Source organism: Phragmites australis, chromosome 22 (genome assembly GCF_958298935.1).
Source record: "Phragmites australis chromosome 22, lpPhrAust1.1, whole genome shotgun sequence".
Classification (NCBI taxonomy): domain Eukaryota; kingdom Viridiplantae; phylum Streptophyta; class Magnoliopsida; order Poales; family Poaceae; genus Phragmites; species Phragmites australis.
Window position 1 is genome coordinate 3,239,094 of NC_084942.1, and position 26,105 is coordinate 3,265,198.

Consider the following 26,105-nt stretch of genomic DNA (forward strand, 5'->3'; position numbering starts at 1 on the left):
TTGCACGCGTCCCACCTCTCCGCGGCGTCGGCGCGGCTGGGCTTGGGCGGCGACTTTGGGAAGATGACGACGCACGGCGGCGTCGGGAGCAGAGGCATCATCTTCCACTGGGGCGGGGTTGGGAGCAGCGCCGCAAGAGCTGCGTGTGCCATGGCAAGGTGCACGCGCTCAACCGGTATCGCCATGGACCGAAGGAGATACAACAGAAGCGCCGCAAGTGAGCAGAGGAGACGAAGCAAAGAGATCACAAGGTGTTGGAGTGAGATGGGATCGGGCGTAGGAACTTGACATAAATAGGGACGCGAATCCGCAAGCGTGCATGAATGCATAGCGTGAATTGGAGTCGGAATCGGAATTCCGAGCGAGTGCGACGTGCGCGTGCCGCGATCGCGTTGGCGCCGTTTTTCTCCGACGCAGACTCGGATTCGAATTCGGTGCTCTGTCATGCCGCTCCTGCTCGGATTCACCGCACAGGATCAAGTCTCTCCACCCTGACTCCCTCTCCCGGCGGAGATGGTGGCGGTCGCGGCCATGGCCACGGGCGTGCCGGAGTGGGCCACCAAGCAGCACTGCCTCATGGGGATCGACAAGGCTGCCCGCGGCCTGGTTCTTGTAATCCATTCTTGACTGGAATTTTTCATTTTTCCCGGAAACTATTGTGCATTGAATTTGTTGTTTTTTAAGAAAAAGTCCATTTTCTGTTTTATATATTCTTAGTATGATTTATATTTTTAATCCCATCTTTAAAGCTGGATTAACACGTCTTGCAACTCCCAAAACCATCTAAAATTATTCACCCTTAAAAAAACATCTTTTACCATATTTTACCTACGTGGCACACCATTAGCGCGCATCCGCATCGGTCATCCGATCTCGTTGCCTCTACGTCATCTTCCCCGGTCCAAACTCTAGCCACATCGTCGCCAACGCTCGCTCCGGCTGTAGCAAAAATGACCTTATTAGACTATAATTGTGATTTTGGTGATTAATAACAATATAAACAATGAGACTAACATGTTTGTCAAGAATATATGTTAGTATGTGTCATGGATGTAATACATAAAGAAGTCACTGCAGCAGGGACAAAGTTTAATTGAATTGGAAAAAATCCCCGAGAAATTGTTCTCACAGAAATGTCTGGCGCTGGAAGAATTGCACTCACCAGAGCATTATGTCCAGAGGAAGTTTGCCTCACCGGATGATCCGGTGATAAAGAATGTACATGCCAGAGCAATTCTGTCAGAAGAAGTCATAGTGAATTGCACTCACGGGAAGGTCCAGCGATCAGAAGAGATGTACATCAGACTAATTCTTGCAGAGAAGAATCCAAGCGTAGAAGATCGAAGATCTACTCACTGGATAGTCCGGTGATAAAGTAGTGCACACCGAAGGCTTCACCGGAGCATTTAACAGAGTGTGTGAAAAACTCAGAAAAGAAGAAGTTCTACACACTGGAAGGTCCGATGATGAAGAAAGTACACACCGGAGTATTTTATGTAGAGAAGAAGTTTGGTGCGGTCTGGCTCAGGATAACTCACCAGATAGTCCGGTGATGAAGAGGATGTATACAGCAGAGTATCCGGTGATCAGAAGAACCCTGAGTGGAGTTCTAATGACTAATTTCTGAGAATGTACACACTGGATGGTCCGGTGCTTGTACCTCTGTTAACGTCGGATCATCCGGTGTTCACAGAATATGTGAGCTGTTGGGATAACGGCTAGTCCGCGGGATTGAGGCTATAAATACTCCTTCACTCGTTCATTTGGAGCTGTTGGAGTTCAGAGAAACCCTTGTACACCTAAGAAGACATACAAGCCATCCAAGAGCATAAAGTGTTCATCCAAAGCGATTAAGCACACCATTAGTGAGTGATTAGCGCTTATAGGTATAGAGAGAAAAGTTGTTAGGTGCTGCAACCTAGAGTGTGGATCAAGGAGTGATCCAAAAGTGTAACAAGAAGTACGCTAGCGTCTTTGAGTCTTTGTGACTCGCCGATAACTTGTTGACCCTCTGACTTGATGTGGAGCAGCGGCAAGAGGATTGTGCGGGGACGCGGAGGCCCTTATCTCTGTGACTAAAGCTCCGAAGTGAAGACGACGTACAAGTAACCGAAAGAGAGATTAGTGGTGAGACCTTACCTTGGTGAATCATCGTGTTTGAGGCCTTGTCTTGGTGACTTGGTATCTCAAGAGTCATGACCGGAAGAGACTTAGCAACCGGGAGTATATCCTTTGTGGAGCTCCAACGCCACCGATACCACGGGATAAAAATCTCTCGTGCTGAGTTTGCCTCTCTACCTTATTTACATTTTCGTATTTACTTACTTGCAATTTACCCTGCAATTCTCTTAAGCGGTAGAGTAGACACACTAGATAAACCTAGAGTATATTTAGATGGAAATTGAGATAGGCTTATCTTATGAAAGTTTTGGAGCCAATAGTTTTAAGTGTCCTAATTCATCCCCTCTCTTAGGATGTCCTTGATTCCCTTCACCGGCGTCCCCCTGACTCCAAACCCTAACGTGCTACTACCGATGGCGGTTAGGATTCAGGTTTTAGGGTTAGGGGTTGTCGGGAGCTCCTCTCCCTAGTGGATTTCGAGGGAAGGCCGGTCAGGTGATGGTGACAGGCTGCGGGCGAGGCGGCGGGAGTGTTGTCGGCCGCAGTGGCAGAGGACTGGTGGTGGGAAGGGTCGGGGTTGGGGAGACAAAGCAATAGCTCGTCGAATATGGGTTAGCATGGCAAGGCCAATGGTCACGAATCTGGTGGCTAGAGCTGCTGAAGACAGAGGAGGAGGGTAGGGCAGGGGCCATGGCGTGGTTGAAGGTTCGCGGAGAGGAGAAAGAAATAACTCGGGTTGCCGGACGCAAGGAAGAAGAAGGCATTGGTCAAATCTAGGCCCTGGTGGCTGACAACGTCGGTCATATTTAGGGCTGACCGACCTCAACTTCGGATCGGATGGCTGTGACATAGGACGCCTTTGGACCACATCGAGACCAAAGCCACACAAATAAAGATCTTAGCCACACACGAATTCTCCCACCACCTCATTCTGTCCTTGGACTCCCCAACAATAGAGCCACCTCTTTTCGTCTCCGGCTATCATCCCATCAAGTATCGGCCGTGTCCTCTCCCAAGAACATGACTACACTTTGACACAACAATTTTTCTCATCTCCCCATCTTATTCTTCTGGTGGCCGTTTAATCCTTCCTTTGCTGCTATATTGAAGATCCAAAAAAATTCTTGATGTATGGGTTATTCAATAGCATGTGTGCATTCTTGCTTTTGGAACTGAGATCAAATAATATTTTTTCTTGTTTTAGCAACTGAGATCTGAGATATGTGTGATTGTGACGAGCTTTGACCGAGCCGAGCTCGAGCCGGTTACGAAGGCCAAACCAGGCTCGCTCCAGCTCGGCTCGAGTTTGTATTGAGATCGAGCCTAGCTACCTAGCTCGGGCTCGTTGACACCCTAGTTGCTACAGCCACACCCTGCAACAAAACCCTCCACGATCGGGCCCTCGCCGGACGCCGCCGACGGCCAGCCCAGAGCTGCGCAGCATCGTCGCCTCGCCGCCGGAAGCCGACCGTCTCCGCCTCTCCCATCAGCTTACTTTTCAGGTGCTGGAATACTCTGAAGTATGTTTGAGTTTTGAAGATTCACCCCACTCAAGGCTCTCCCTCTCTTGCCCTACCCTGCGCAGTGGAGATGGCGGCGGCGGCGGCGCCGGAGTGGGCCACCAATGAGCCCTGCCTCATGGGAATCGACGAGGCTGGCCGCGGCCCTGTCCTTGGTAACCACCCTTCTCTCTCTCAAACTCCGCATTCCTGAGATGTCTTTTTTCTCGTTTGTTATTTTTGGGTTTTACAAATCTGCAGTAAGCTAAAGTGAATTATGGTGAACACGCACAGAAATATGCAATGTTGCTTGAAATTATAGTCGGTTTGAACGCATTCCCCTCCAAAATGTCATGAGCAGGACTAGGGTTTGCAGGTCTTGAGCACAAGTTTTAGATGGAATCTTGCTAAAAATCACTCCCTATTATTGCTCCTGCAGGTCCAATGGTGTATGGCTGCATGTACTGCGCGCGTTCCTACCATGACACTCTTGCCACCCTCAAATTCGCAGGTCTCTGCTCATATCTTCTTCTTGTACTTGTTTTAATCTACTTCACTCCACCTTTGTGCTAGTTGCAATGCACATTTCACTAGACTCATGAAGTAGTTCAAGTTCCTAAATCCTGAGACGTATAAATATAATTTTAATTTCAAGAAGATACAGTTTGATTCTGTGAACCTGTAGTGGAGAGGTTAAAAAGGGGTTCCTTGGAAGTTGAAACGCAAAAAAATTACAAGACTAACTTTCAAACTTGTTCTTTTTGCGATATCCAGTCATGTGGATTTGGGTACTACTAAGCACTTTGGCTGATTTGCAAGATAGAAACAAGCATATTTTTGAAAGAGCTTATGCATATGTTTATGAACTCTGGGACTTGTGGTGAACAAACAAACGTATAGGGTACGGACATCTAACCCACTATTCTTGATAGAACCTGATTAGATGCTGCTATCCTTTTCTGATTTCCCTTGTTTGCCAAATTTTCTCCTCTCTTCTCCGTCTCCATTCTTTTATGTTGCAAGTGCCTCCATGCACTTTATTTCTTACTGTTCTTCTCTTCTTGAACAGATTCTAAGACATTGAAGGAGGAAGAAAGGGAAGAGCTGTTTGAAAGTCTGAAGGCCAATAGCTCTATTGGGTGGGAAGTGGATGTCATATGCCCAAAGGAACTATCTGCTAAAATGTTAAAAAGGTATATCTGGCTTTTGTACCTAATAAACTGCAAATCTGAACCCTTTTGTCATGATTAGTAGTCTATTTGGTTTCAGGTCGAAAGTTAATCTGAATGAAATATCTCATAACTCTGCAATGGGTCTTGTCAGAAAGGTTCTTGACATGGGGGTCCTACTGGCAGAGGTAAGAGCATTTGTTCTTGAATAAAGAGGGACTTCTTATGCAATTAACCTTCTAAAATTATTCACAAAATTGTTTGAATAATTACATCCCTCCTTGCAAAGGTCTATATAGATACGGTGGGCGATCCTGAAAAGTATAGGATCAAACTGACAGAAAAGTTTCCTGGCATCAAATTTGTGGTTGCCAAGAAAGCTGACAGCCTTTACCCAGTTGTTAGTGGAGCAAGTATAGTCGCAAAGGTATATGAATTTTTCATCTATGATTGCTTTTGTATATAAAGAATGGGACCGACTCGTAGAGTCAGCATTCACATATCTGAAATTCAGCCGCTTATGTAGTTGTAAAGTCTTGATGTGCAATTGCAGGTCACGAGGGATAGAGCCTTGCGGAACTGGGTGTTTGATGAAACTGCTCTGAATATGCACATGAACACCGGATCAGGTTATCCAGGAGGTAACTGATTCCTCACCATGGGGATTTTGTCAATATGTAGTCAGATGACTGTTTTATTAAAGACCGTCCTAATTAATGGATCAGATCCTGGCACTAAACAATGGTTAGAAGATCACAAACATCCAGTATTTGGTTTCCCAACTTTGGTTCGTTTTAGCTGGGGAACTTGCACACCCTTCTTCAAGGATGCAGTTGAAGTTACTTGGTGTGTTTCTGTACTCTATTTTTCCTTGAACAAAATTATGTTGTTGTGCTTTGGTAATGGCAAAATGTGATTGTGACCGCTGCTATGATTTGTGCCATATGGTATCACATGAAGGGAGTCCGATGAACTTGATGAAGATGCAACTGGCAATGGAAGTGCCAAGCGACAAGTGAAGCTTTCAAGCCTAGGCTTTACAGGTTTTAAAAGGAAGACTGAGGAGATCGAATCAAGTGGAAAAGGCCGTTGCAAGTTCTTCCAGGCTCGCAAGCTTGAGCTGGTCAGAAGGTTTCAGTGATGTGTGCTAGCTTGTTAGTTGGTAATTCTATTTTCCTAGTAGAAAACTATGCTTTTGAGGCCTGATTTGAATTTCCGATTGGAACACTTTCAAGTTCAGTGAAAAGGAACCTTCCCAAATTAACTGGAGGTAGATTGAACTTTGCTGAAGTGGCAATGATGTACAAGTGTGTGTCTTGTATTGTAAGAAACTGATACAAAACGTGGATTGAGCTTTGCTGAGATGGGAATTAGGACGATTGGAACGGATGGAAGATGGAAATGTTCTTGCCCATTGCTACCTCTTTACTTGATGTGTATGATGCATCTATTGCGGGATGCTACTGCAAGTTGCTTCTTTGCTACTGCTGTTGGTCTCTGCAGGACGCCTATGAACATTCATATGATCAGAAAAACTTCTTTGTGTTTTAATATTAATATGGCAGTGCTCCAATCTAGTTGTTCTCTTACAAAGAACTTCAGGACATTTTCGCAATTCTTGGGTTGGAGTGTTACTTAAGCGCACCGTCGAAGAATCACCGGTTTCAAACTTGCTCATGGTAGTTGTTACTTGTTAGTGATATTTTTTCCAGAAATTTTGCTTGACCTAGACTTAGGGAAAAAATTCAGTCCGGTATATCCGATATATCTAGTTTACCGGGTCTACCTGTGGACCCGTAGAAAAAAATAGCATGTGTTATTGGTATTTTATTTAAATTTGTTTAAATTTTATTCGGTATATCCGATAGATCATGTTTACCGGTGACCTCTGTATATCCTGGTTCGAATTTGGAACACTTATGTTCAATGGAAATGCAGCGTAATTCGCAAAGTAGGAGGAAGTCGACGGTTAAACTTCGCTGAAGTGACAACGCTGTACAAGTGTTTGTCTTCTTATTTGTAAGCAACTGAACAAAACACGCCTGCTTCGACAGATAGTGTAGTTCTAAGGTGAGTTACAGTACACCTTTCTGATTAGTATTCTAAGCAAAAAGAAGAGTAAATTACAACCGAACATGCCCCTAGCTGCTATCCTGGAAAATTTAATACTCCCTCTGGTTATAAAAAAATATTATTTTGGACATAGATGGGGTGAAATTAATTAACCTAAGTATATCTACCAACTCTCCTTAGTTCAACTAATAACACATAGTTTTCTAAATAAATTGTTCAATTTGAGACAAATAGTATTATTAGTTGAACTAAAATAGTCGATGGATACTTTTATGTTAATTAATTTACACTCTTAGGTATTGACGCCGTCACCAAAATACTACTTGATCATAAATTACTTATGAAATATATGTAAAATATAGCAAAAATGTAGTATTATGAAACTAATTTTTAAGAAAAATCTAGCTATACTATTTTAAAAGTTCAATCGTAAAATTAAAGAGATATTGATAGCCAAAATTTAAATCTGTTAACTGCATGCAATTTGAAATGGCACTCTTTTGTGATTATAGAAAGTACAACAAGAAAGGTGAACCATCAAACCATCAAATCCATTGTCGTCTAGTCCGGTTAGGATATCTGGCTTTCACCCAGACGACCCGGGTTCAAATCCCGGCAATGGAACTTTTTTTTACCTCTTCTTTTATTTGTTTTTGTTCTCCATACTGCAATTTGCAGGTTGACTTGAGAGTCAGGAGCCGGGACGTACTGAACACATTGCAAGGTTACGCTTGTACGTACTGAACATGTATTGCCAATATTGTATTGGATCCTCCATAGCATCAATTTGGCTAGAAAGAGCATCTACTTTTATTTTTGAGGTGAAAAAAAGGAGCATCTACTGACAATGTTGCTTTGGAGTGAGCTTATGCAGACCTCAAGTTCTTCTATGGTCATTTCGTTTTGATCGTCTGACAATGTTTTTTGTTTTGGAAGAGAAGGATCTAGTAAATACACAACAGCCGATTAATATCTACAAGAGGAAAATCTTACCATTTTGACGCTCCAGTTTTAAAAGAACAAGCAGTACTCCTGCATTTTTCGTTTTGAAACAGAATGTGTGTCCTCCAAAACGTAGTGACAGTTGCACGTACCGAACATCTAATGGCAATGCACCGATAGATAGATAAAACAGACCAGATCACACGATGATATGAGATTCTATGGGATAATGTCTACGTGGGGTCCCCAGGACCGGGTTAAAGCTGCGGATCCGTTTTATTTAGCAAAATAATTATTGGATAAAAATGACTTCCATCTAATTGTGGAGATCCCCAATCGATGTCTATCCAGAGCGGCGTCACCGGCGTTGCTCCATCGATGACGCATTCTGGTGGTGATGGCGGGAGCTCCCAAGGCACCAGCGTGACCTGCGCCCCTACATCCGCATCATTCTAATGGTTCCCACTGCACCAGCGGTAGCAGCGCCATGGCGTCACGGCTGCACAGCCGAGCTCCTCTCGTCTGGCGACCAAACCACAAGTGCCAGGTTAAAGGTCATTTCATTCCCTGGTACCTCTATCCACGAATTAGATGAGCTGATTACCGGGCAAGCGTTCGGCTGCCGTCGCTGGTTGCAGGAGCACGACACCGGCTGGTCAGAGGAAGCGTCAGATCGACTACCGCACAGGGCCTTCCTAGCTCTAGCCGATTGGAATCAGTTCAACTACGATGCAGGGTTGTCTATTATCTATTGCTCACCCTTCTTGCAGATGAAAATCGATTTTTTCTTCAAGATCTTGTGGGTACAGGACCTTGCGATCCCGAACAGGAGCAAAAAGCATTGCAATATTCGTTGTGCTCACCCCCCCCCCCACCCCCCTTTTGTGTTTATCAGAGTTCCATGTCAATTTAATATGAATCTGCACCTAGAAGAAGAGCGTTGATGCAGCCCTTTAAGCACGAGGATTTGGTGAGCAACTGATGATTTTTACAATTTCATGATGCTTTTAACAGATCTGGTTAGTGAGATTTGCTCCATTCAATTCGTTCTCTTTCTGCTCCGCGCTTATATTAACTATTTTTAGTAGCATAGTCCATATGTTTATTCTAGCAATTTTGTTCCAAATCAGATCAGTTGAGTTGTCTTCCTAATGTATCTGATTGAGTATCCAGTAGATTAAACTAGATAACAGTAACAGGAGTTTGGAGTTCTTGCTTTAATTTTTCATTGTGGGCTACTTTGTTTCACAGAAGGGTATGTATAGAGCAACGATTATACTTCCAGGAGTACCTACATCGAATCAATACTGCATTTGCAGGCACACAAAAGGGTATGTCTGGAGCGAGGATTAGACTGCCAGCAGATCAGGGTGTTGATGCATCTAATCAGGGGGACTATGGCTGCTATGTGTGCCCGCAAATGCATGTAGATGTTCAATTTTTTACACATTTTTTATGCTACTCCCATGGCGCATTTGTATATAGTAGTACTTGTGGAGCTTACAGCTTTTGTAACTTGTATTAGTTCAAATCCGGAAGCCCTAGTATTTCAGCTTTGATTTCTACTTTTTTTGGGGCAATGCTGGAAGTATATACTACCACTGGAAAAAGTGTAATACTACTTTGTGAGAAATATGAACTGCTATTGTTTTAAGAAGTATATACACATACTCTATCAGAAAATGAAGTATATACTCCTTTCTGGAAAAAGGAAATATATACATACTCCTTTCTGGAAAAAAGAAGTATATGCGTACTCCTTTCTAAAAAAGAGTAGTATATACTCATCTGAGAAGTATATACGACTATTAAAAGGAGTATAATACTACTTTGTGAGATATATATACTACTATTCTTGTCACAAGAAGTATATGCTATATGAGAGATAAATACCCCTTGATCGTTGATCGTGTAGTATATCCTCATTTGTTTTATAAGTTAAAATTACTGCAGCTTATGTAGTACATACTCCTTTATTTTATTTTAAAATTGCAAAATACTCTTTTTATCATGCTCCTATGCTTTCTCGAGCAATATACACGCTGCCGTAGACATAAATTAATGCATTTTTTAAGCATACTACTTTATTATGCGCGTATATACGGTATATGCATGCGGTAGTGGTTGTTGGACGTATCAAAAGGGCCCACGCCAAACAAAACCATCGCATGCACGTCCGTCACCCGTTTAGATAGGTAGTACTGGCAGTAGTGGATACCCAATAGGGTGGCATTATATACTCCCGGAAGTAAATATATATATATATATATATATATATATATATATATATTGCTTCAATCTTATACATCTAAATGTTTTTTCCCCTTTAAGTGTAGCCATGAGTAAAGGAGAAGGCTCAAGAGCTTCATGTGCTTCATGAGAACAATCATAAAAATGTACTTCATAAGAACAATCATGAAAAGTTCAGTGACCAAAATGACTGAGTAATTGAAGGATGGAAAATCATTGTCAAGAAGTTCAATGAAAAATTTCCATCATCTGAATTTACAAAACAACATATACAAGAAAAAGAGAAGGAGCTAAAAGGAAACTACAAGTCAATTTGTGATGCCAGGAAGCAAAGTGGTATGTGCTCGAATGACCATAGTCACATGATTCAGGGTCGATATCGTGATCCACGACCCTAGTTTGAATGACCCAATCGAGGGTTGGGATCGACTTCGGGACACCGCCGAGACACCCTCAGGATGCCGCCTGGAGAGGAGGGGAAGGGAGGATGGAGGATCAAGCTAACCTAGCCCCTGCATTATCGCCTGTCATGCGTAGTATTCACGTCGCCCTTCACGCGCGCCATACCATTCCTTACTCCTCTCAGCTCGGGTTTAGAGGAAGAGGAGGTGGAGGAGACAAGTTGAGGAGTGGCAGCGGCAGGGGTGCACAAGGTCTATGATATGTTAGCAGCAGTAGGGAGAAGGCGAATCGAGATTGGTTGTGGCAATACTGATTGTAGTCAACTCTTTTGCTCGCCAATTGGAAGCATTGTTCATGTCCTTGCTGCTGAGTTTTGGATTTGTTGTTTTTATCTAGCTATACTTTGCCTTTCCTACCTGCTTAGTTCTATCCATAGTCACAAGAGTTGGGGTCGATGCCGCGATCCATTCTTCGTCCTAGGGTCATCGACTTGGATTACTTGGGGTCACGTACCACGTCGTAGATTGTCATCCCAAGAAAGTATACCCCCTTCGTTCTTCAATTTTGTCATGTGTCAACCCGCGTCCCTCGACCTAGATTTCTAGTGGCTATGGGAATGAGTGCATGATCAATGTTGAACCACACATATGGGAAAAACTTTTTCTTGTAAGACCATTTACTCTACATCCGTAGTATTCTTGTTGTCGAGTTTTGATGTTACTAATAGTCTTTTTGCATTCAACAGGACATTCCAAAGGTGAAGAGATTTCGCTCAAAACCCTTTCCTCTGTTTGACTACTTGGCAAAATTGTATGAATGTAATCTTTTCATTTTGGTTAATCGTTTAAGATATCCTAGTTGATAGATGCAAGATTTTTATTAACAAATAGAGAGAGTGATAGATGCAAGATTTTTATTAACAAATAGAGAGAGAGCCTCTCTCAGTTTTTGCATTCATCAGTTGGCTACATGGGTGAAGAAAAGTTAAAGAAATAGGTGAACATTATTAGTTGATAGTAGGGCTATGATCCTTTACAGTAGTGCTGAGTAAGAAACTAAAAGATTGGTCTGTTACTCAATTTACCTTTACATGCATTCACAGGTGTTGTGTCCCTTGCATTTCTTATTCCTAAGGTAAAGTTTGAATGTGTATTATCTGGTGGAGACTGAAGCTGTAGCTCTTTTCCTTTTGATGTCTTGCAAACGGCAGTAGTTGGCCAAGCAGAGGTCTCGGCACGCCGGGAAAATGCATTGCCGGACGTCACAGGCAGCGGGCAAATCCCGTCGCCGAGGCTCACATAGCTGCAGAGAGGCGTTGTATTCCCGCCGCCCGCGACTGTCAGGGATGACCAGCATGGAAAAAAATTTCGGCCGAAAATCCGCGAAAATTGGTTCTATCGGCCACGACCGGTAAAGTCAATATCGCTAAAATTTCGGTTTTTTGCAATTTTTTTCGAAAAATTTGGATTTTTCCCGGACACCTTTTTAAACGTGTTTGATTTTTTTCGGACCGAGAAAATCCGAAAATCACCAAAAATCGGTTCTATCGGTAGGGCCTAATTTTTTTAAAATTCCAAAATTTCTTTCCATGTGACCAGCAACGTCGTTTGCTTAGAAATAGAAATGTTTGCCTTCCGTGTTTAATTCCGGAATTCAGAGCCCATGCATGCTTAGATGAAACAAATTTCGTCAGATTTAACATCACAATCCCTAAAGCATACATGCTATTGAATAACCCGTGCAGCAAGATTTTTTTTGGATCTTCAATATAGCAACAAAGGAAGGATAAAATGGCCACAAGAAGAACAAGATGGGGAGATGATGAAAATTACCGCGTGAAAGTGTAGTCATGTTCTTGGGAGAGGTGGTGGCTGACGCTTGATGGGGTGATAGCTGGAGACAAGAAGAGGCGGCTCTGTTGTTGGGGAGTTGAAGGACATAATGAGGTGGTGAGAGAATTCGTGTGTGCGACTATGGTCTTTATTTGTGTGCTTTGATCTTGATATGGTGAGGCATCCTATACGGTGGTCAACCGATCCGAAGTTGAGATCAGTTAGCCCACCAAAGCCCAAATATGATCAATGTTGTCAGCCTCCATGGCTTAGATATGACCGGCGCCTTCTTCCTTGCGTCCGACGACCTGAGCTATTTCTTCCTCCTCTCCGGTGAACCTTCAACCATGTCATCACTTCCGCCAAGCTAACCCGTATTCAACGGGCTATTGCTTTGTCTCCCTCACCCCGACTCTTCCCTTGAAATCCACCGGGGAGAGGAGCTCCCAACAACCCTAACCTCAAAACCCGAATCCTAACCGCCATCAGCAGCGACACACTAGAGTTTGAAGTTGGGAGAAGACCAGAGCGAGCGACGGCGGCGATGCGGCTACGGTTTGGAACGGGGAAGATGACGTAGAAGCAATGATATCAAATGACCAACGCGGGCGTGGGCAAATGGTGTGCCACGTAGGTAAAATATGGTAAACGATGTTTTCTGCTAAGGGTGAATAAATTTAGATGGTTTTGGGAGTTGCAGGACGTGTTAATCCAGCTTTAAAGATGGGATTAAAAAATATAAATCACACTAAGAATGTATAAAAACATAAAATAGACTTTTTTTAAAAAAAAATAACAAATTCAATGCACAATATTTCCGGAAAAATGAAAAATTCCAGTCAAGAATAGATTACCAAGAATCGGGCCGCGGGCAGCCGTGTCGATCCCCATGAGGCAGGGCTGCTTGGTGGCCCATTCCGGCACGCCCGTGGCCATGGCCGCGACCGCCGCCATCTCCGCCGGGAGAGGGAGTCAGGGTGGAGAGACTTGATCTAGTGCGGTGAATCCGAGCAGGAGCAGCGGGACAGAGCACCGAATTCGAATCCGAATCTGCGTCGGAGAAAAACAGCGCCAACGCGATCGCGGCACACGCACGTCGCACTCGCTCGGAATTCCGATTCCGATTCCGACTCCAATTCACGCTATGCATTCATGCACGCTTGCGGATTCGCGTCCCTATTTATGTGAAGCTCCTACGCCCGATCCCAACTCACTCCAACACCTTGTGATCTCTTTGGTTCGTCTTCTCTGCTCACTTGCGGGCGCTTCTGGTGTGTCTTCTTCGGTCCATGGCGATACCGGTTGCGCGCGTGCACCTTGCCATGGCACACGCAGCTCTTCCGGCGCTGCTCCCAACCCCGCCCCAGTGGAAGGTGATGCCTCTGCTCCCGACGCCGCCGTGCTTCGTCATCCTCCCAAAGTCACCGCCCAAGCCCAGCCGCGCCGACGCCGCGGAGAGGTGGGACGCGTGCAAGAACGCGATCAAGTCACCGTCCAAGCCCGGCAGCGCCGACGCCGTGGAGAGGTCTAACAAGTCGCCCTCCAAGCCCTGTCGTGCCGACTCAGACGAGAGGTGGGACGCGCACAAGATCAAGCCGGCCAGCCCAGCGTCTTCAGGCTCAAGCCAGCATTCCTTGGACAGCATCAAGAGCAGTCCCAGGCGCGCGTCCTCGTGCGAGAGGTGGGACAGCAACAAGAAGACGAGCGTGACATCCTCCTCGTCGAGCAGCAACAGCCCGACCAGCCGGGCGTCGTCGAGCGAGAGGTGGGACAGCAACAAGCGGGCGATCAGCCGCGGGTCCTCTTCCGCCGAGCGCTGGGACGCCCACAAGAAGCCTCGGTCACTGCAGGTCGAGGAGCTCGACGACGATTGCATCAGCAGTACTGGAAGCAACGACATGGAGCTGGACAAGCCGCAGGAGCAGGCATTCTACGCTGGACCGGGCTTCATCGCCTCGCCGCCGGAGCCGAGCATGCTTCCCATGCCATCGTTCATGGTGCCCGTTGCATAGCTGCACAGAGTGATGCATTTGAGTTGGTTAAGATTCCCTCTCCAGTTAGCAAGCGTTGTCACGAGAAGTTGCTCAGTAGGAGTATTATGTACTTCTTGGTTGATCCATATGCGAATGCGAGTATTCTCATCCGTGTTGAGTGTTGGTTGAATTTGTCCCAACTTCTGCGAAGGAGATTCCAGTGAAAAGCTTGCCTACCTCTCTGCTCCTTTTGAAAAGTCCTGCAATTCAATTCCATACCTGATCTTTCAGAATCGATAGTTTCAGAACTGGGCATGTGCTCACGGAACTCATGATCCTCCTGACGAATGGTGATATCATGTCTACCTCTTTAGGACGGATGTCCCGGATCAGATGCTTTCTTTGCATGACTATGTTTGTGTTCTTTTTTTTCGCCTTTCTCAGTAATGGTTAAGCAGAACCAATCTCTGGATAAAAACTGGATTGCCTGCCTAACCATTTCCGATTTCGTTCTTCAGTAAATTCAAGTCCCATTTATTTAGACGCTCGATTCCGTTGTGATAACAAGTGGTCATCTACATTGCGTTTCTTCTCTGTGGGAAACCAATGTATGTGCCTACGTATTCAGCTGGCAAGTTTACAATCGACACTGCTGGCCGCTGATACAAGCAATGTGCTCCTGAGTTTCAAGACTGATGATGAAGTCTTGGTGTCTTCTGCGATGCTCCATGTTGCGTTTCGGAACTGCCACACCGCCCAGGATTTCAATTTTGTTTTACATTTTTTCATTTATCGACGAAAAAACTGAAATTCATGAAATTTCACTGAAATTTGTGAAATTTTATCAAAATTTCGATTATTTGTCATCCTATGCTGTGTGAGTCCCACATATCAGTAGAAAAAAAATCGAAATTAGATATTTTATTCTGTTTCAAAATTTGTAAAATATCATCGAAATTTAACAAAATTTTAATCTCTCGTACCGCCCCATGACCAGCAACTTCGACCAATTACTACAACGTACGGTTCTGAACCAAGAACTAATGGCCAACAACTTCGGCCCAAAACAAATCTCCATCTCCATGCAGTAGCAAACAATCGGCAAATGCTACATTTCCAAGAGATTGCCTTGTCAGGGCACCTGAGTTTCCTTGCGATGTTTGGATGATGGGTCCTAACACAGAAATCCTGTGTTGGAACCTTGGAGGCTCGAACTCGGCGGCCCGCCGAAACGTGGTTCACGAAACCATCGCAACAGCAGTTAAATGCACACTTAGCCGTGCGCCTCTCCAGGATCTGTGTCCGTTTGTAAGGGAGCTTTTGGTTGGCTGGTCTGTATCTTAGTCAGATTGAGTACATGTAATATCAATTTGTTTGATTGGTTATATATGTATATTCTAGCTGAGAAAAAATTATGTTTGATTGTTCGTATAAGTATATATTGTATGATTGCATTTCTAGTACCGTACCGAAAAACCGAACCGAACAAACCGAACCATACCGGTCAACTCGATTTGACCGGTTTTCGGTGTTCGGTTCGATTTTTAGAATTATGTGGTTTTGTAGGTTCGTTTTTTTGGGTAAAAACCGATTATTAACCGAATAAACTGATTCAACCGAAATGAAGAAAAATATATGACATCGGGGAGATTCGAACCCTGATGAGCAAACTAGGTTAGTGGACACACACCTTAATCACTTGGATAAAGAGTCATTGTGTGCTATTGGAAGAAACTTTAATCATTTTATATAGTTATGTTGAGTTCCTCGGCTCCATGAAAAAGACAAAAAAATAAAACTTCTCTAATTGATCAAGACTTCTTCTATTTAGTACCAAACACGATTAGATGTCTCTCTCGTGTTTGATTGAGGCCACCTTTTCTTACTACGGGTAATAAATAAAAGTTAGACTAACTTGAGTTTGTGTTAAGTTTGGTAAATATGGTATTAACCAAAATCGCACCGAAATAAATTAATATTAACCGAAACCGAACCGTACATTAAAGAAATACCGTATTAACCGAACAAATAATACCGTATTTACCGATATACCGCACTTCCCAAACCGAAAAAATCGAACGAACAATCCTAATATATTGTATGATACTGTCGGAGGGTGAACTCCTGTCACAGGGATCCCGAGAGACCCCTTTTTAGAGATTCGGCCGGGGGGATGATCCTGGAAAAGCTTGTTTGGGAAATAAGCGGGAACGGAAACAAATGCGATGGCTGGTGGGAGATGATCGCCCTAATGCGAGAAAAATGGGTGCACCGGGGTTTATACAGGTTCGGGCCGCACGGAGGCGTAACACCCTACTCCTGTGTAAGCGCTATATTTATCCTTGAAGGGAATTCTTCAAGGATGTATCTGGTTCCAAGGGGAGAGCCGTTTACAAAGAGCTTGAGGCTCTCGTGTTCTAGCTTGGCTTGAGCTGGTTCAAGCGTCTGCGTCCTCTTCTTCACACACTTCCAGTCTCTCTTCGGTCTGGTTCGTCGGGGATCCTCCTTTAGTGTTCTCCATCCTTTTCTTTTATAGGCGCGCCGACCTCAACATATCCTGAATGGGAAAGAGGGGATGCGAATGCCAAGATGCCATGGAGAAAGGCGTAATCATTTCGTCTTGACGAAGTGACAGGGGCGGTGGAGAAATGCGGCGCGCATTCGACCACCCGCCACTGTGGAAGCCCTCGGGCGCCATAAAGTGGGCCCGCCGGACAGCCTCAGAGGTGTCCGGTGCGCCCACCCTGTCTTGTTCTTCCGCCATGGCAGGGTGGCAGGCGGAGCGCTTCGATTCTGGCGACGTTATCCCGAGGCACCCGGATGAAACGGGACGGGACCCGTGCATTTAATGGACCCACGCTGTCGGAGAGTGACCTCCTGTCGCAGGGATCCCGAGAGACCCCTCTTTAGAGATTCGGCCGGGGGGATGATCCTAGAAAAGCTTGTACGGGAAATAAGCGGGAACGGAAGTAAATGCGCTGGCTTGCGGGTACACCGGGTTTTTGGACAGGTTCGGGCCGCGCGGGGGCGTAACACCCTACTCCTGTATGAGTGTTATATCTATCCTTGAAGGGGATCCTTCAAGGATATATCTGGTTCTCAAAGGAGAACTGTTTACAAAGAGCTGGAGGCTCTTATGTTCTAGCTAGCTGGTCTCTTGATCGTCTTGCGATCGGGGGCTGTTGTTTTCTTGTTCTTCGACTGACCCTTTTTTTTTTCTTCTTGGTGTCCCCCATCCTTTCCTTTTATAGATGCGCCGACCTCGACATATCCTGAATGGGAAAGAGGGGACGCGAATGCCCAGGTGCCACGGAGAAAGGCGTAATCATTTCATTTTGGCGAAGTGACAGGGGCGGTGGAGGAAGGCGGCGTGCATTCGACCACCAGCCGCTGCGGAAGCTTCGGGGTGCTCTGAAAAGGGCCCACCGGACAGCCTCAGAGGTGCCCGGTGCGCCCACCCTGTCTTGTTCTCCTGCCAGGGCAGGGTGGCAGGCCGAGCGCTTCGATTCTGGCGACGTTATCCCGAGGCGCGCAGGCGAAAACGGGACGGGACCCGTGCATTTAATGGACCCACGCCCCCCTGCCAGTGCATGGCAGGGTCTGACACTGGGGCGTGGGCAGCCGAGAATGTCAGGATGTCAGAATGTCAGGCCACGCGCGCCTATTAAATGCGGCATCGGGCCTTTGACTGGATGACACCCTGACGACGGGGCCCTTTGAGTCTTTGAACGATCTTGCGCGAACCTTCTGGGGACCGAGTCCTCGGGGGCTGCCACGTGCAGCCCCGAGCATTCTCTCCCGAGCACCTTGGAGGGACCTTCGGGGCACCGAGTCCTCGGGGGCTGCCACGTGCAGCCCCGAGCACTTTCTCCCGAGCTCTTCGGTGGGACCTTCGGGGCACCGAGTCCTCGGGGGCTGCCACGTGCAGCCCCGCGCACTCTCTCCCGAGCTCTTCGGTGGGACCTTCGGGGCACCGAGTCCTCGGGGGCTGCCACGTGCAGCCCCGAGCACCCTCTCCCGAGTACTTCGGTGGGACCTTCGGGGCACCGAGTCCTCGGGGGCTGCCATGTGCAGCCTCGAGCACCCTCTCCCGAGTACTTCAGCGGGACCTTCGGGGCACCGAGTCCTCGGGGGCTGCCACGTGCAGCCCCGAGCACTCTCTCCCGAGCACCTTGGAGGGACCTTCGGGGCACCGAGTCCTCGGGGGCTGCCACGTGCAGCCCCGAGCACCCTCTCCCGAGTACCTTGGAGGGACCTTCGGGGCACCGAGTCCTCGGGGGCTGCCACGTGCAGCCCCGAGCACCCTCTCCTGAGTACTTCAGCGGGACCTTCGGGGTACCGAGTCCTCGGGGGCTGCCACGTGCAGCCCCGAGCGCTCTCTCCCGGGACTCTGCTTCTACCTATCTTGCAGGGTGGTGATATGTGGTGGACGGCCGGTCTGGCCTCGGGACTTAGGGACCCCTGGTTCTAAATACACCGACACACGCCCCCCCCTGCCAGTTCATGGCAGGGTCTGACACTGGGGCGTGGGCAGCTGAGAATGTCAGGATGTCAGGATGTTAGGCCGCGCGTGCCTATTAAATGCGGCATTGGGCCTTTGACTGGATGACACCCTGACGACGGGACCCTTCGGGTCGTCGAATGATCTTGCGCGAACCTTCGGGGAACCGAGTCCTCGGGGCCTGGTCTCGGGACTTAGGGACCCCTGGTTCTGAATACACCGACAGTAGCCCCCGGGCCCGTTGGTAGCCGATGGGACGGAGACTGCGAATGGGCCCTTCATCGCGACCGAGGCCGAGGCTGGCGCGGATGCCATGTGGCAAGCTTTCGAGAGGTGGCCCTTGCGGACCTAGACCTCAAGTACGCCCCAACGGGAAAATGAGTGGACGCGTGTCCACACAACTTCCGAAGGGTATGATGACCATACGGGCGGCACGCGCGGTCGCTGCGCAGATCGAGGAAAATACGCCTGGCAGCCGCTGACATCGCGCGATCGGCGGGAGATTCGCCTGGCAGTGGCGTCGATCGAGGCGACGCTTCGCCGAGCGAACCGTTCGGGCGGCAGTTTTTGAATTTTGAGATATAAAAGGGGGAATGGATCGGTCCGTTCCCCTTTTTACGCTCTCTTGCACTTGCGCTCCTGCCTTCTTTGTGCTCCGAAGCCCTCAGGAAACTCCCAGGCGATCGGAGCGTTCTCCCTTCTCTCTCTCTTCACCACCAAAAACACCCTCCATCCTGACGAGATGACGAGGGTTGGAGGAGGTCGCCGGGACAAGACTTCGGACAGCATCTTGCCGGAGTCTCGTCTGAGGAACGAGGAGGCGGCAGATAAGATTAGGAAGCTGCTTGTACCGGAGGGTCAGGAAGGTGCCGTGGTGGTGAGGCCGGCGACTCTGACACCAGCGACGACCGTCCCTGGGCGGACCGTCCTCTTCACCTCTTTCGTGGCGACGGGGCTAGTGCCGCCGTTCTCCGCCTTCTTTCTGCAAGTGCTGGAGACGTACGGCATTCAAATGGTGCACCTAAGCCCCAACTCCGTCGTGGCGTTGGCGGTCTTCGCGCATCTCTGCGAAATGTTCGTGGGGGTGATGCCGTCGGCGACGCTGCTTCGCCACTTCTTCGTCCTTCGGCCGGTGGGGAAGAAGAGGGGGCACTCCACGGCGGACGTCGCGGGGTGCTGCAACCTTCGGCTCCGGGAAGGCCTGGGGGACCATTATATTCCCCAGGTGATGCGCAGCAAGTGGGAGGAATGGCGACGGGACTGGTTCTTCATCGACATCGACCCCCACGAGCGCCTCGAATTGCCAGAGAAGGCGGCGGAACCTCGGCGATCGACGTGGGAGGCGCCGCCACCAGAAGATGCGAGACTGAAGCCGGTGCTGGAGCGCATCCTGGAACTGCGCGAGGGCGGGCTGACCTCAATCATGGTGGTTGTGGACTTTCTGCGCCGTCGGTTGGCGCCCTTGCAAGAGCGGGCCCGGCCAAGCTGGTTCTACACCGGGCCGGAGGACATCACCAGGACCCAGATTGGCTCGAGCTGGGATCTGGGGCAGGCGGAGCTGCGGGGGATGACCCGAGTGATCACCGGAACGGAGGACATGAGCCGGACGGAGCTCCCGTGGCCGGAGATGGCCCTCTGTGCCAACCCCAACCGGGTGGCCATTATGGCGGGGCTGCCGGAGTTCGATGCCCAGGGGCCCGTGGACCGGCCAAGAAGCCGGAGTCCTGAGGCCTCCGAACTCCCCGGGCTGGAGGAACTACTTGGCGATGAGGTTGCTGGCAGTTCGGCGCAGGCTGGCGAAGGGGTCGCCGCAGGCGGCAGCCGCCGTGCCAGAGAGGAGGGCGCCACTGAAGTTGTTGAGGAGTTGGCGCCGGGAGACCGGGGAAAGCGTCCCCGGGCCTTGATCCTAGTGCCGAACTCTCCGCCGTCGCCGACGGCAGCGGCGGCATTTCCGGTGCTGGAGCCGCGCCTGGTGCGGATGGGGCCTGCATCGGCGCCCGCAACCCGCACGGCGGAGACCGAGACCCGTGCGGCGGCACCCGAGGCCCGCACGACGGCGCCCGTGGCCCGCGCAGCGGCTCAGCGGAGCCCCCAGCGGAAGAGGCGGCGGGAGGGGTCCGGACCGACGGCGCCGGACCCGGACATCAGGCTCCCAGCGGCGAAATAGCGGTATCGGTGAGTCTTCTTTCTTGCTTTTCCATGGGCATTTCCGGCCCGAACTAAGTTTTGACAATTTTCACTTGTCTCCCATAGGCCGGCCGCAGGCGCTGCTGCGACGGAGAGAGAACAGGCGCCGGGGCCAGAGCCGAGCCCGCCCGCTGCGCCGACGGAGGCCGGCACAGGAATGGCGGAGGCGCCAATTGACGTGGCGGCCTCTGGGAGAGAGGCAGAGGCGGCGGCCAAGAGAAGGGCGCCGGCGGAACCTACCCCGGGCGCGGAGAGCCCGGGGCGGATAACGGTGGAGGCGGATGTTCTGCCGGGGCCGGTGGACAGGGCCGCCGATGCGGGAATGCGGCCGCCGTCCGAGACCTTGGCTCCGGCGGAGCCTACCCCGGGCAGGCAGAGCCCGGGGCGGATGGCGGTGCAAGGCCCTGCGGAGAGCTCGGCCCCCCTGGAGGCACTCTGCGGAGAAGCCTGGGCCCCACCGGTGCCCGGTCAGCCCGCCGATCCTTTCCTGGCCACCATTGAAGGCGTCCAAGTAGCGGTTGGGCGGCTGGGCGCAGTGGTGAACACCAAGGAGGGGGAGCTCGAGGCCGAGCGCGCCCGCCTGGCACTGGAGAAGGCGCAGCTGGCAGGCGCCCAGGAGGAGGCCCGTGCGGCAGCCGCGCGGGAGCAGAAGCTCCTCGAAGACATCCGCGCGAAAGCCGCGCGGGAACGAGAAACTCTGAAGACCGCGCGGGTAGAAGCCGCGCGGGAACGAGAAGACGCCGCCCGCTTGGCCGAGGCGTCGAGGCAGCAAGCTGCCGAGGCCCTTGCCAGGATGGGGCAGGCGCAGGAGAGGGAGGTGGCAGTTGCAGCCCGGGAGCAGGCTGCGGAGGAGCGGCAAGCCGAGCTGGCCCGCCGGGAGGGCGCGGCCGAAAAGACGCGCGCCGACCTCCAGCGCTAGGAAGACGACCTCCGGAAGATCAGAGAAGAATTCAAGCGCTGGGAGGAGGACGTCTCCATCCGGGAAGTGGACAATGAGCTATCGGCGTCGGATCTCGGTGCCCGGGAGGATTCGGTGGCCCAGCAGGAGGATGTGTTGGCCCGGCGGGAGAATGAGCTGAGTCGCCGAGAAGGCGAACTGAGTCACCGAGAGGGCGAAGCTGCTGCTGCGGCGGAGGGGAATGCGAAGCACGAGGCGGAGGGGAATGCGAAGCACGAGGCGGAGGGGAATGCGAAGCACGAGGCGGAACTGGCCGAGCGCGAACGCGCCTTGTCCGAGATGGTGGCCAAGACGAAGCAGGCTACCGCCCCCACCGCGGCTGGCGGTTCTTCCGGTCCGGCCGGGGACCAGGGACTCGAGGCACAGCTGCGGGCCGCCAAGGAGAAGCTCGAGACCGCCTTTGTTTCGCGGGTCAACCGCGAGCATATGCTGGAGGACATACTCCGACGGATGCGACGGGCCGTGGAGAAGGGTGGTCTCGGACGGCTTGTCGACGACAAGAAGGGCGACGGCCCCGCACGACAAGTGTTGGGGCTGCAGCAGGTCTGCGAGCGCCTCGAGACCCTGCCTTGGGCAGTCCAGGAACTTGCCGCCCGGGAGGGACGTGGCTTGGCACGTGCCGTGGCCGAGCACGTGCCGTGGCCGAGCACGTCCTGGCCTGCTACCGAAGCAGGGACCCGAACTTCCCACTGGAGCCGGCGCGGGAGGGAGTGGTCGAGGCTGAGGGAGAGGCCGCCCGGGCAGCGGTCCGGAGTACCGCCTCCGTGGTAGCGGCCGGCTTTAGGCGAGAGGTGCCGCCGCCGCCAGCCCCCGGGGACGACTCAGAGGATTCAGCCGACGCCTCCGCCGCCGACTAGATCTTTTGTAGCCTTTGTCTTTCTTTTGCCGTCTCAATGGATGTAAATATTAGGAGTGAACCCTTAGAAAACGCCTTGTATATGTCTTGTGGATATAATGGCAGCTTCTCCTTGGGCTCGCAACTCCAATTTCTCTGTGTGTTTAATGTTTCTTCTGGTATTCTGCCTGGAAGTCCCGGGGAGTACTCAGTCGGGCCGTTCCCCACCTTCCCATCCCCGAGAAACGAAGTTGTTCCGATCGCTGACGCTGGCGCAGCCAGCCCTTGAGCTCTCGCGAGTCCGCATTGCCTAGGTTAAGAAATGAAGACACAGACTCCCTTGTCCGGGAGATAGATCGATCCCGCTCGAAACACGCCATGCCTAATGAACACTTTTTCACTTTCCGACCACTCAGTTAGTAGAAGGGAGACGCGTGCGGGCGAGAATGTGACCAAGAGTCCTCGCGGTCCGGTGGTGCCCGGGCTTAAAACGGGCTAGACCGAGCACTGACAGCCCGCCCCCGAGACCTGAGCTCCGGACTACCCGAGTAGCTCGAGCGATAGGATTACCCAGGGCACCCGAGGACTCGGTAGTGCTCGGGGTCCTTAAAAGCGGACCGAACACCACGACCACCACGAAGGGCTTCGGTCAGACATTATCGCAAGCACGCTACTCTTTTCTGCAAACCGCTCTGTCGTTCTGGGAAAAAGTAGACACGCGGCAGGGTTTTTGCGTGCGAGGAAACCACCTCACCGAACAGATTAAAGCGCGAGAGCCCCCGAGAATGACTCGGGAACATAAATTTACTGAAGGTAGATTTGTCTGAATATAACCACTCACCGGACAGCTGTCGGCCTTCCGGCCCATCGATCCAGGAGGGATGTGCTTCCGAGTTCAGGTGTCGGGAACTTAATTCTTTTTACGGGGCGCCCGAGCGCCTGGAGGTGCACGAGGCTCCTAGGGTCGGGTGATCTCGACCACCCACGCCTAAGTGGTAGGACCACCCGAGGACCCTTGGGGCCGACCAAAGACCGGGGCATTGAAGCCCTCGCGGCCGAGCTGCTTGTGATCGCCAACCTGTGGCTTTAAAAGAGAAAATAGGATTTCTTTGTCTAGCGCGCTCTGCCAGTGCGGTACTTGTTATAGACTACTCTTGTTTTCGACCCGAGACCTCTCGAACACCCAAACCGGCGGACAAGAGCGGGCAGAGGCATAACCCAGAGGTCCTATGGTTTGGTGGCGCCCGGGTATGACAGACCAGACCGAGCACCGACAGCCCGCTCCGGGGGCCCGAGCTCCGGACTACTCGAGCAGCTCGAGCGATGGGATTACCCGGAGCACCCCGAAACTCGGTAGTGCCCGGGAGCCTGTCACGACACCGAACACCATAGCCTACCATGGCGGACGTAAGTCAGCGGCGACTGCTCGCATGCATACCGATCGGGATTCTTTTGTCAGCGGGGAAAAAGAGAGAGCGAACTTTTTCTCGCACAACCGAGCTCCTCACCAGACAGATTAAACATACGGAATCCAGAAAAAGTATTTTGACATAGCGATTGCTTATTGAAATACTTAATGTGCAATATTTACAAGGTTTGGGCGACAGCGACTTACCCCACGGGGCGAAGCCTTCAGACTGCTCGGGCGGGGAGAAGCCCCCGGCCTTGCTGACCTGAGCCGCGAGCACGACCATCTACGGGTAGAAGCGTCGGAGATGCTCGATGTTCCACGGATTCGGGAGTGGCTGTCCTTCCTCCGTCGCCAACCTGAAAGAACCTGCCCGGGGGACCGCGATCACGGTGAAGGGACCTTCCCACACAGGGGACAACTTATTCATTCCTTCGCGCGACTGGATGCGTCGGAGAACTAGGTCCCCCACCTCGAGAGACCGGGCCCGGACATGGCGCAGATGATAACGCCGCAGACTCTGCTGGTACCGAGCCGCCCGGACAGCAGCACGCCGCCGGCGCTCTTCCAGGTAGTCCACGTCGTCGCGCCTTTGATGCTCCTGCTCACCCTCGGAGTATGCATGCACTCGAGGGGAGCCCAGAGTGAGCTCGGAGGGGAGGACTGCTTCGGCGCCGTAGACGAGGAAGAAAGGAGTCTCCCCGGTGGCGCGGCTTGGCGTAGTCCGATTGGCCCACAGCACGGCTGGCAGCTCGTCTACCCATCCCTTCCCGTGCTTAGCGAGCATGTTATAGGTCCGGGTTTTGAGGCCCTTCAGTATCTCCGCGTTGGCGCGCTCGACCTGCCCGTTACTCCGAGGATGAGCGACGGAAGCGAAGCAAAGCTTGATGCCGAGATCTTCGCAATAGTCCCCGAACAAGGCACTAGTGAACTGGGTGCCGTTGTCGGTGATGATCCGATTGGGGACGCCAAAGCGGCTAGTGATGCCGCGGATAAACTGGAGCGCCGTGTTTTTGGTCACCTTGATGACTAGGACCGCCTCCGGCCACTTGGTGAATTTGTCGATAGTGACATATAGGTATGCATAGCCCCCGACTGCTCGGAGGAATAGACCCAGAATGTCCAAACCCCAGACCGCGAAAGGCCATGACAGGGGAATGGTATGGAGAGCCTGAGCTGGCTGGTGAATCTGCTTTGCATGGAACTGGCACGCCCTGCAGCGCCGAACCAGCTCGGAAGCATCCTGGAGAGCTGTAGGCCAGTAGAAACCTTGCTGGAAGGCTTTCCCGACCAGCGTGCGGAACGATGAATGGCCACCGCACTCGCCCTCGTGGACCTCAGCGAGAAGATCGCCGCCTTCTGCCCGAGAGATGCATTTCAGGAGGACACCTCCCGCGCTACGTCGGTAGAGATCCCCATCTACTATGGCATAGCGTTTGGACTGCCGAGCAACCCTTTCGGCAGACGCCTCATCCCTGGGTAGGAACTTTTCTTTCAAGTACCCTCGGATGTCAGACATCCACGAGGCATCTTGAGAACATTCGGCGAGCACAGCGCACTCGTCGGACGGCGGCGCCCTGACGGGGCTTCCCACTGAGGGCACCGCCGGGGTCCCCTGAATTGAGTTCGAGGTTTCCCCTTCATCCTGTTCGGCAGGCAGGACGGAAGGCCGTACGAGTCTTTCTTCAAAGACTCCGGCAGGGACGCGCGCACGTGAGGAGGCCAGGCGAGAGAGCTCGTCGGCCGAAGCATTGTCGCGGCGAGGGATATACCGCAATTCGAGGCCGTCGAAGCGTCTCTTAAGCTTCCTGACTGCAGCCACGTACGCCGCCATTTGGGGATCCGTGCAATGGTACTCCTTGGATACCTGGTTGACGACCAGTTGGGAGTCCCCCTTGACCAGGAGGCGACGAATCCCGAGCCCCACCGCAGCCCGGAGGCCGGCGATGAGACCT

The 26,105-nt window shown here is 50.9% G+C and overlaps 1 protein-coding gene, 1 long non-coding RNA gene and 1 other non-coding gene across 3 annotated transcripts; all 3 read left to right on the forward strand.

The window, feature by feature from the left end:
* The first annotated feature begins 3,489 nt into the window (after nucleotides 1–3,489).
* LOC133905570 (ribonuclease H2 subunit A) lies at nucleotides 3,490–6,183 on the forward strand. The gene is made up of 9 exons (XM_062347395.1): nucleotides 3,490–3,623; nucleotides 3,707–3,796; nucleotides 4,060–4,131; nucleotides 4,690–4,813; nucleotides 4,890–4,977; nucleotides 5,079–5,216; nucleotides 5,343–5,430; nucleotides 5,515–5,635; nucleotides 5,750–6,183. Exons 2-9 carry the CDS (start codon nucleotides 3,712–3,714, stop codon nucleotides 5,928–5,930), a joined length of 897 nt encoding a protein of 298 aa, XP_062203379.1. The 5' UTR covers nucleotides 3,490–3,623; nucleotides 3,707–3,711; the 3' UTR covers nucleotides 5,931–6,183.
* Nucleotides 6,184–7,412: 1,229 nt separating this feature from the next.
* On the forward strand, nucleotides 7,413–7,486 carry TRNAE-UUC (transfer RNA glutamic acid (anticodon UUC)). The gene has a single exon. It is a non-coding gene; the product is annotated as a tRNA-Glu (tRNA).
* A 627-nt stretch (nucleotides 7,487–8,113) lies between these two features.
* Nucleotides 8,114–9,468, forward strand: LOC133905129 (uncharacterized). The gene is made up of 2 exons (XR_009907569.1): nucleotides 8,114–8,351; nucleotides 8,443–9,468. It is a non-coding gene; the product is annotated as an uncharacterized LOC133905129 (long non-coding RNA).
* The last annotated feature ends 16,637 nt before the right edge of the window (nucleotides 9,469–26,105 follow it).

Excerpts from the sequence above, each read along its gene's own strand:
- LOC133905570 (XM_062347395.1), top strand. The coding sequence starts at position 3,712 with ATGGCGGCGGCGGCGGCGCCGGAGTGGGCCACCAATGAGCCCTGCCTC. Across the intron at positions 5,217-5,342 it reads GAGCAAGTATAGTCGCAAAG|GTCACGAGGGATAGAGCCTT; the intron begins GTATATGAATTT and ends GTGCAATTGCAG. Across the intron at positions 5,431-5,514 it reads CGGATCAGGTTATCCAGGAG|ATCCTGGCACTAAACAATGG; the intron begins GTAACTGATTCC and ends TTAATGGATCAG.